This window comes from Mytilus californianus, unplaced genomic scaffold (assembly GCF_021869535.1).
Source record: "Mytilus californianus isolate M0D057914Y unplaced genomic scaffold, xbMytCali1.0.p SCAF_6, whole genome shotgun sequence".
Lineage (NCBI taxonomy): Eukaryota > Metazoa > Mollusca > Bivalvia > Mytilida > Mytilidae > Mytilus > Mytilus californianus.
In genome coordinates this window covers 12,456,509-12,467,951 of record NW_026262712.1, presented here as the reverse complement: position 1 = coordinate 12,467,951, position 11,443 = coordinate 12,456,509, and the positions used below count along the sequence as shown (strand labels likewise).

Sequence of the window (11,443 nt, the reverse complement as noted above, 5' to 3'; positions counted from 1 at the left end):
AATTCTGTGTTAAGGGGGTCTAAAATTCAGTTTGACAGCTTCAGACATACTAATTTTTGACCTTTTTTAACTGGACCAAATCACTAATTAACATAAAGATTCAGCACCCAAATTTTTGTATCATGTAATGTCATGCCCTTTCTTAATAGTTCATGCATAAAATATCAAGAAACAATATAGGAAAGGGTATGAAAAAAACTGGCAAGTTATAGACTGTTCACACTAGGGACTATATTTGTGGACAACGAAAATCGAAGGACGATAACTGTGTCCTCGTTTTTTCATAATTTATAATATCACTATTAATCAGCCAGAAAAAAGGAAAACGTGGAAAGTTGTTAAAAAATTAGTATCTGTTTTCCTTTCATTTGTAATTTTTGCATGTGTTTTCCATTCCATTAAAAAATGTATGCTTGTGCTAATTTAAAAAATCTAAATGTCATGAAAAATGAGTGGTATCTATGGTTAAATAAACAGAATATTTGTTTTGGGGAAATTAAATAAAAAAAGAGAATGTATAGCGTTATCAATATATAATTACAAATGATAAGCTATTGTTTTTTTAAGGTACACACTCTAATCTTCTTTTTTTTAATAACGACGGAAATGTAACGACGATTATTACAATTTTTGTCATTACCGAAGCACGGACTATAACGTTATGAAACCCTTAGCACAATAACAAATTAACATAAAAAGTATTTACCTAGTTGTAGTAATGGATATTAACACTGTTAATTCAGGTGTTCAAAGATTACTCTAATCAGATATTTTAAAGCATTTGATAATTGAAAGAAGTTGATTAACATTTCTTCCTCATTTTCACATATTAAATCTGTTTGTAGCCATGAGTAAATGTCATTTTGGTCCTTCACACACTGTTTACGGATTGAACATTCCAGTGATATGTGATATGCCGGTAAAAATACACCCACGAGATAGATACGCTTAAATAAGCACATTATTTCGATAACGTTAAAGCAAGAAGATTCACGTTTGAATATTCAGTCGAATAAAGGTTGATACAATCCTAGTTCTGATTGAAATGGAAGTAAAACTTATGTTTTGTTTGTGTATTTTTTTACATTATAGACCACTAGCATCGTGTAAGTATTTCTTGTGCCATTTTGCAAACTTAATATAAATTCAAACAAACAGAGTTTTAAGATCAGTCATTACTCAGTCTTGACTCAGTCTTGACCTTTAAATTTGGTATCGACTGGCAGACAGACAAGGAGTTAAAAGTATGCTTGTGTATGTGTGTTTTAATTCATTGTATACGTCTGGCGTCCTGTAAGTATATTTCTAAATCGTATTATATTCGCAACTATATCATGTATAAAGACATTTAAAACAAGTAATAGATGTGTATGCCTCAAATTCGATTTTATGATTTATAAAAGAGGGTAGTGTTAACATAAGAATGTTAAAAAAATGTGTTGCTTTTTCATGTCGAACTTCCTTTACTGTCAATTTTGTTAATCTGGGAATTTTGTTCTCTTATTTTAGAACACAGTGCTAATTTCTCATAATTTTTGTCATAAATGATTAGTAAAATATATCTTAGAGATCTGAATAGAAAGAGTTGATGTGGGATGTACATGTTTCCGATCAAATCATTTCTGACACCCCTCGCCATTTTTCATTTTGACTAAATTGACTGACTTGATTGGTTTTAACATTTAAAAAAGTCATTATTCAAAAAGTTCTTATGGTAAATACACAATTGTTTTTGTTTTTTTCACAGAGATACGTTTGATAATGATACTGTTGTAAAATGCATTGATATTCTCCACTTGTATCACATGTTCTTGAAATAATTCCATAACGAGATTTCAATGAGACTGAACGTCAGAAGAATACATCCTGAAAAGTTAAAATGAAAAAAATATAGAAGTTATGTGATCATATACATGTATGGGTCAGACTGGTCGAGTGCTGTTGAGTTCTTCGGTCTACGATGTTTCAGACTAAAGAAAATAGGTCAAGATCTGGTCAATTATTGATCGAGTAAAAGTCGTGGATTGGTCAAGAAAAGGTTCAGATTATTTTTTCTAGCAAAGATTAGGGTCAAGTACAAATCAGTACAGTCGAGTTTTGTTAAGGCTGGGGTCGATTAATATCGAGTTAACTAGACCAATTCAGACTGGTTGAGTAAAGATCAGTACTGTAGAGTACAGATAAACAGGTCTGTTTGCTTCCATGTTACACAACTACAAAAATTATTGTTTTTACTTGCTAGTATAAGAAGGATTGTGTATGGATCGAACCGATCAAGGAAATATTTCACCCGTGTTTCACTTTCCATATTCACATTCATTTACCGTTAAAAATTTACCACACTCAGTAAATGCGTTACACATCGCTACCTTAACTGCTTATCACTACATATTATTTTTAAAAAATCCGCTTGTATCTATACTTGAAACAAACAAAATCTTGTTTTTATCTTTTTGTCAAAGTCGTATCTACTGCCTCTTTTTGTTTTTCTTATTCAATCAACGTTAATTTGACTCAGGTGTATAGTTATCTTATGTTTATCGTTTGCGAAACTTTGAAATATCAAGAACGTGTACTTTATGATTGAAATATAGTTAAATATATAGACGGCTTCATAAAAACGGTTCAAAACAACCATCTGTATATGTCCTGAAAATGAAAATCATGCTGTTTTTTTGGGAACACCTCTTATCATGCTTATATCGAATCAATAAGCAAAACATGCATCAATAAAGATGGTTGACATATTCAAAATATTGTTTTAATTTTTCAAATATGTATAAAAATTTACGATGACACAACAAGATTAGCTGACTGCATGGTTAAATAATCTATCAGTTATGAATTTCTTAAATTGTTTGATTCATTTTAAATATAACTCGTTCGAGTAAGCATGTGTTCTTTAAATTAAGTTAGCAAATATAAACACACCTTAATACATTGCGATATTTGATTTGATATAAAAATCACTTTGTTATTGAAATAATCAGACGTTAAACCTTTACAAATTATCTGATAGTCGTCAAGAAATCATTATTTGCAAGTATTTTATATTAAATGTTATGAACATTTGTAATTGGATTTTCTTTGTTTGTCCATTTTTTTTTTAAATCGTACTAGACTGATTCCAATCATATTATGTTTATCTTGTTCCGTAACTGTTCAAAGATCATTACGAATACGTCGGTTTCATGTATAAGTAAAACGATCTGTTATAATTTATAAAGTGTAAAAAAACTATGCTCTAATCAAATAAAGAATTAAGTATAAATTAACGTAATGACATGGTCATTTCCTCTCTAACGACTGAGTTTTGGGTGTCCCGTATTTTTTTATCGTTGGTATTTGATTATTCAACAAGAAAAACTTATGTTTTCTTGTGTAAAGATTGTTTTCAAATTAAGTTGTGTTTAGATTGGACTGCATACTACATTAACACGCAGTATATGTTTGACTGATATAATAGATGCTGTTTTGCAACATCCATCACTTAGTTGATAGAAACATATGTTTTAACTTCAGCCAGAACACTTCCCGTTGTATTCTCTACCTGATATATTAAACACGAGATTTTTTTTTATCTTTACATTTTGAAAATATTAATTGTATCAACTTACAGTCGCATTATAAAAGCCAATACAAGGTCAATGACAAATGTGTGTATTCGACACAAGACAGTTGAAAGTAAACCTAGCTTTTCGCCAGTTACTAAGCCGCTAACAAAAATAGGTCGACTACTACATAATTATTCAAGGGCATGCTTCTTTTGGTTTATTATAATGGTTGGAGGGAGTTTTAAAAGAAAGGAGAGATACAAAAACGAATACAAACAGATGTATTCTTTGGCTTTTAAACGTAACTAGTACACACCCGCGACATCGCGGGTATTTAGAGCTTGGTTGAAAGTATTAAACTGTTGTAGGATGAATATTTGTAAAGGATTTAATGTCTGGATAATTTCAGAAAAGGTATCAAACTGAGTCATAGGCACTTGGAGACAGGACAATTATTTTACGCCCTCTCCCTTTTTTCCAAAGTTCTTTATTTTTTTTGCTTTCTGTTAAATCTCATGATTTTCGCGTTTCTGTATACTATGAACATACATATAATATAAATAAAGTGTATTTGCTATTAACTATCAATTCCAAGTTTCTTCTCCACGGCGATCACTGCTACATTATATAGAGAGTATCTATATATTATAGGATTATAACATGCAGAATAACGCGAAAAAAATTGTCCTGTCCCCGAGTAATTATGAAAATTATGTTTAAAGAGGGGAGTAAAGAGGGGTATCTGCACGGAAGAACTCGAAATAAAATTGCCATTTCACGATGAACGAACAATTACAAATTTCTTGCACGTTGATCTTTTTATCGATTTCACGAAACACGGTGAATAACGAACCTTTTTCAAGGCTGCACGTGAAGTAAAAAGTTGCAAAACACGTTGCACGAAAATAACCCTTTACCCCTTCTTTTAAAGTTTAAAATCGGAAGTCTTGGGTATTACTTAAAACTCGGTCTGATGACGGAAACAATATCAGGATGCCTTATTCGTCGTTTTTCTCCCAAAATAACCCAAACTGAATAATCATAACAATGGATGACAAATGCTACTATGCATGGTACCTATAGGACACAGAGGCATGATGATTAATTTATTGGGGAAGGGAGAGAAGCGACACACAAAATGAGGTCTTCTCGTTTAATAGTATAGATATACAAAGTTAACTACAATATGACATCATATGTAATTAGTTTATCATGATGGCCGCAAGGTGACCTATGTCTGTGTCAATTGGTCTATTGTGAATATATGTCTCATCGTCAATCCTACCACAATTGTTTTTAATTTATATGTGTTTGTGTTTAATGCACTGCTATACCAGAATTATAGATAGATTGTTCTAACTTCGGAATTGTGTTTTGAGTATCGTTGTTATCTTCGTGATATGAATCTAGTTTGAAATAATTGTATTCATTGTTTACAATGTATGACCACACACCTAATGTGCATTTCGACGTTTGACATTTTAGAATATTTATTTTCTCTGAGACAAACTCAGTTTAAAAATAATACTATCTCATAGTTTTAATTAAGTTTTTAAAAATGTGTGCACGCGTAATGCGACCTAATAATTGAGTAAAGTTGACTTTTCTTTCAAACATGTTTACCGGTTAATATTAACTTGCGACTGAATAGTATACTAACATATGACAGTTGCAAGTTAACTTTAACCAGTAAGCATGCTTAGAAATTAAGTTCACTTGTTTAATGTAATTTGTATCAGGTTTGCATTAAATGATATCAATAAATCAGCCCTAATAGCGCGTTCAATACTGATGTTGCCTTGCCAACTTAACTTAATTCTGTTTTTGGAGTAGTCCAATACAGGAAAAGCCGTATATGACCATGGAACGTTCACTTCCGGTTTCAATTTTCCTATGCGTTAGATGATTTAAATATGAACGTATCAGTATGCATACAAGTCATATGAATCATTCATTTAAACTTAAAAAAACATAACAAACATTTCAAACGATGTTCCGTATTTTGTAACATCCTGAAACGTTTACATTTCACAACATTTGTCGAGTAAAACCTTCGAATATTATCACTGTTTAAATTATGTTGATTACTCACAATCATTCGATTCAAGTGTAAGAATGGCTAAACTGTCTGAATTAATCACCCTAACTACTTAATGTTAATAGTGTCCTGTGTAGCAACTCTTTATATGAAGAATTTACAGGCGTTTCTTTGTTATACACGTTTAATGATCTTCAACACATACAGTTTTTTATTGATAGTTCCCTCACCCTCTTTCTAAAGAAGTTTTTTTACCAAATTTGCCAAAAGTTCTTCAAATATCTATATATTTTTATTATCTTCTCTTGAATATTTGACACCTAACAATACATAATCTTGAGCCTTATATAGCTGACTACTTAGTTTGGGTTGTGTTTACACTTGCAAGCTGTATGATTGATCAAATCTTCATTATTTGAACTAACTTTGTGGATCACAATCATACCAAATCTCTTTTATTCAAGATATCTTCGAGTCATGGGTCCAATAGAGCAAACCTCGAATATGTATCAGCGCAAAAACAGAAACAGACAGTTAATAACAAATAGCAATCACAATAACGTAAACAAAATTAGTACTTAGTTATCCATAATATAAATGTACAAATGTTTACTAATTACATAAAAGTATGACGTTCAATTCATCTTATTTACACTGTTATTTGTATTTCATTCAACAACGATGATTACGTGACAAGGTACACGAATATGTAAGGCTTTAATAAACATTGTGTATTGTGTATTGTGTATTGTGCAATACTAAACAATACTTTCTTACATAAACATTTATTCAAGGTCAGGCTTCCCTTATTTCATTTTAAAGGTGGGATCAACATAACAAGTATATATAATTTCAATTTAGGATATTTTAGTTTTATTAATTTCATCTACATGTTGATAGAATACCATTGTAATTCACATTACCAAACAAATAAAATATTTTGGTCAAGTGACATGCTTTTTTAATGAGTAATAAAACAGAGTAGGTGCTTTTGAATATCAAATTGCTAAATCAAGCAACTTATTACAGGTTGTACCTGATGATCTTTTTAGAAAATGTCTAGTGCATACGTTTAGAATCATTTAAATATTTATTTGTGTTAACTCTAAGGTAATAAACAACTACAACCATACTGTAATAAATAGAAAAACACAATAAGCCATATTACTTATCTTCCCTGAAATCCTCATTTAAAAAAGCTAAACACACAAATGCAATCTTAAACATGCAACCTTTGACATTGTATGGTCTACCTTTTAACAAATTTTAAAATACAATAATTGTCTCATTTCTTCTCTTTTTTGTTTTTATATTCTCACGAACTCCAAATCAGACAATACGTTTAAAGCCGAGAAAGGGCATGCCGATAAATGACATATGCTGAATAGACATTTGATCATAATTATAGTATTGTACATATGATAAGCAGTTGAAGACAACACAATGTATCAATATTCTGAAGAGAATGAAAAGCTACTTAATTTAACATGATCTTCACCGAGGAGGATGATAGTAAAAATTAAAATAACAAAATAAGTTCTTCGTTTCTGTTTAAAATTATGTCCTACAATTTACATACAATAAATACGAGTTTTAGTAAACCACTATTTATAGATTTTTAAATTGATATAGCATGTGGATTTGCTTTTATCATTATACTACATCTATGTTATCACTTTGACATATAGCATGTATAAGTATTCCAGATCGAAGGGTGATGTCCTAACCTGTGCAACAAAACTTGGAGCAGACTTGTTCACTGGTTTCCAGGTTAGTTTGAGAAATTTTCAGACGTCAATATAGTTCACTTCGTAGTTGGTAGACCAGACTTAGGCCTGTTTTTTTATGCTTGATGCAGACATATTGGCAAGTATGCTCCAGACCAGAGATTACCCTGCTAAAAACTTTTCATATTAGACCCTAGCTTTCATTTTGTGAACAATAATTGCATTGTTATTTCAGTATAGCAAGGATATATACGCTAAAATGACAGAATAACACAGCTGTTGTCCATTCGTTTGATGTGTTTTATCATTTGATTATGTCATTTGATTAGGGACTTCCGTTTTGAACTTTCTTTGGAGTTCAGTATTTTTGTTATTTGACTTTTCAGTGACTGTATACATGATATACACCTTAAAAATTTCTTTTTTTTTCTTTTCATAATCTTTTATACATTTAACAAACGCAAAACAATTACACACTTGTGATCAACAAATACAATGGTAGCTATCAAAAAGAAAGGAAAGTGTTTGGTTTTTTTTTTCAAATAAGAAAGGTTATCCAATGCATCGGGAAAATATTTGCAATTAATGGGATATGAACATCATTGTTAACGTCGTTTCGTCCCACATTTTTTTACGCTCTACTACCAAAACATAATTAAATGCATTTATACATGGATTAGTCATAGTAATTCACCTTGTTTGCATTGAATTTACGATTCTGTGTTGCCGACATTTTCAAAAGAAAGTTGCATAGTGTTCTAAAACATAAGGTGTTGTATTATTATACAACATCTCGTTAATTTCGGCCCCGGGCGTTTAGCTACAAACAGTTGATATATGTGATCCAGGCCAAAATGGTGATGATTCAATTAATTGAATTAAAATAGAACATGCTGGCAATGTTTATTGGTGCAAATAAAGAAACACTAGTAATGTGGTCACATTGAATTATAGCCGACCATAAACATGATAAATATATGTAACTGTACAACAATATTGCTTTCATATATCATGGTTATTTTATACAATCGAAGAATTATGCGTTATTACCATTCCTTATCAATTGTATGTGATAACTAAGTTTAGAAGATTAACGCTAATCCGCATTTATAAAATCTAGAATATAATACATGTCTATACGACTTATAGAATTTGATATTCATTGGAATATATATTTAATACACACAGGGACAGCATATAAAGTCCCTTATGCACGTTAGGACTGTAAATAATATCGCTTTCAATTTACAAAAGGCAGATCACGGAGAAGTTGTATTGCAAGCAATGTTTTGTGCATACTTTATTTACAAATATATGTAATTAATCTTAAGATCAGGTGTGGGCCGATCGGAGTCGTTAAAATAAGAGTTAACTTGTGGTACGTAGTACTGGTTTCGAAGTTAATTAATAATAGTAGCGGACCTGTATCACAGTTAATTGTTTCGGCAAGCATAAAAACAATCTTAGGACCAAGTCCACTTTCAAAGTTAACTTGACTGTTGTCATAGGACTGGTAAGAGCAGTCCTAAATCCTGTCACATGTAAACTTTGACCAGTCAAAATAAATAGTTATCGAATTAACTTTCTGTACAGGTTAGGACTTCACCCATTTATACTGATATTGTAGTGTCAACATGATTCATCTTTTGTTGTCGTTTTCTGACTTGAAGCTGTCAAGTGTGGTAACTTAGTGCAGTTGCATCGCTTTCTCTATGGTGACATATGTCCTATGCATAATTTTCGCAAATATTGTGGTAATGCAATTTAAGCAAATATTTTCAGCCAATTTTCTGCCACACCTTTTGTGTATCTTGTCTCTAGTCACTCAGTATATTTAATTGTGTTGCCACTGTCATGACCGTTTGCTAATATTAATTGTACATGTTTTAGTTGTATTTGAAAAACTCATCACAGATATAGTATTAAAATGTTAACGCCAGATAAACTATATATAAATATGCATGGTATACATTCTTCCCAACAAGTAGAGAGCTTATGGCATTAACTTTTCGATGTATCTGCTCAAGATGCATCTCGACGGACAATTACGTGTGTTTACTTGAATGATAGTATGGAGCCTCAAGTTATATAAAGACTTAAATTAAAGACAAATTTCGGTTGTGGTATGTGCAAAAGCATGTTATGTTTTGTGTCATTAAGCGTAAATTCCGCCGGAAAACAATCCACATAGAGAATAACAAATTATGTGTTAACATCTATTTGCATCTCAGCCTAAGGTGACACTTTTTTTTTTAACAAAACTTTCATTGAAAAGAGAAAGACGTGTTTGACTTGGCTATTTTATCTGAAAATATTTGATATATCATCTCGCTTTACATTCTCTTATTATTATGTTTAGGAACAACTATTTTATTGGAAAGAGAAAGACGTGATTGATTTGACTATGTTACCTAAACATATTTGATTATATCATCTCGCTTCAGATTCTATTATTCTTAGATATAACGTTCACAGGGTGATATAATAACATTAAAGATTCACCCTTTAAAAAAAGCAAAATATGCGGGTCTACTGAAAAATCCTACAAATGACCAACAGAGAAGGTGTGAATGAATGGCAAATGTTTACTAAAAGTACTTGACGACATACTTTACTTGTGGATCTTAAAAATGAATACCTTCAAAATAATTACATGTTTTGTGCGTGGTATCACAGTCGTTCACCTCTGAACATCTTAAGCCTGCCCCTCTACGGTATATTACATTATATGTTTATATGTTTATGAATTTGGCGCTGAATAACGGGTAGAAATGTAGATACATTTGACTTTTAAGATACAACTGTCACAACAAGATTGCTATGATGTTCTGTACATAAATGTATCAGTATTGCTGAATTGACAGCTTGTCGTCCCTTGGACGTCGCCCGGGTTACCAAGGTCCTCTGTTGCTACACGGAACATTGTAGCAATTATTTGTGTAATTTTCCTCGGAGTTCAGTATTTTTGTTATTTTACTTTTTTCCAACAAAGATTTTGATTTGTACGATATAAAAAGGTAGGTGATTGAGAAAAAAAATGTTGACAAAGTAGAATCCTAACTGAATAAATGTATTTGTATTTGTTTGATTAATGATTGAAAAATAAAACTTTAAAAACATATATAAAAGGATGAATTATGAGAATGATAGAGTAGTCAAATAATTCAGTTAATCACTCCACAATTTTGAAATGATCCCAAAGAAAGTCAAGTTCAGTTTTAATTTTTGCTTTCTTTTTATCATTTCTAATTATCTTATTAATTATTTCACCATAGTCTTTATATTGAAGTACACTAATGTTAAATTTCCAGTATCCTCTTCTTTTTTTGCCACTATTTAAATTTATGTTCATAGAAACATAGTTGTGGTCTGTGTTTTGTAGTACTATTGGTCTAATATTACATGAAACATATCTTTTAAATACTTAAGGTGCTATTAAAAAAAATAATTCTTGTTGACTCAGATTTATCTTTTCTACTCCATGTAAATTGAATTTTGTTTTGGTTTCTGTTTCTTCACACATCATTGGGTTTACGATACTTTATTAGTTTTTTTTTAAACTAATCATACTTTTTCATCAGGACTGGCTTCATAAGATTGTACGTAAAGTGCATTTTAGGTCATAATCTGAAGAAAAATGTAACACAGAAGAAAATAAATCGTGTTACGTAATATGTTCATCAGTATCGGTCGTGTATTCAACTATTGTATATCACTGAGTGCAAAATAAAACACATTCTGTAAAAATGGTGTTCAGAGATTATCTCATTTCAGCTTTTTAATAACGTTAAAGCAATGAGATAATGCAAACTAAACAAACAACCTATTGCAATGTATACAACAGATAATTTAACTATTGATAGTATTAAACGCGCGTCTGGCGTATTAAATTATACGCATGGTACTTTTGATAACTATTTACATCACTGGGTCGATGCGACTGATGGTGGACGTTTCGTCACCGAGGTTATCACCAGCCCAGTAGTCAGCACTTCGGTGTTGACATGAATATCAATTATATGATCTTTTTTATATACATTTCCTGTTTACAAAAGTATGAATTTTTCGAAATACTAAGGATTTTCTTATCCCATGCATAGATTACCTTCGCCGTATTTGGCACA

General features: G+C 31.0%; 1 protein-coding gene across 3 annotated transcripts in view; it reads left to right on the top strand.

Moving 5' to 3' along the window:
• The first annotated feature begins 976 nt into the window (after positions 1-976).
• Positions 977-11,443, top strand: part of LOC127704910 (low-density lipoprotein receptor-related protein 8-like) — a 59,918-nt gene continuing 49,451 nt past the window's right edge. For all 3 annotated transcript variants that reach the window (XM_052209145.1, XM_052209146.1, XM_052209147.1), the window contains exon 1: positions 977-1,106. In XM_052209145.1, coding sequence (XP_052065105.1) covers positions 1,046-1,106 — 61 coding nt within the window. In that variant the 5' untranslated portion in view covers positions 977-1,045. The remainder of the gene's footprint in view (positions 1,107-11,443) is intronic.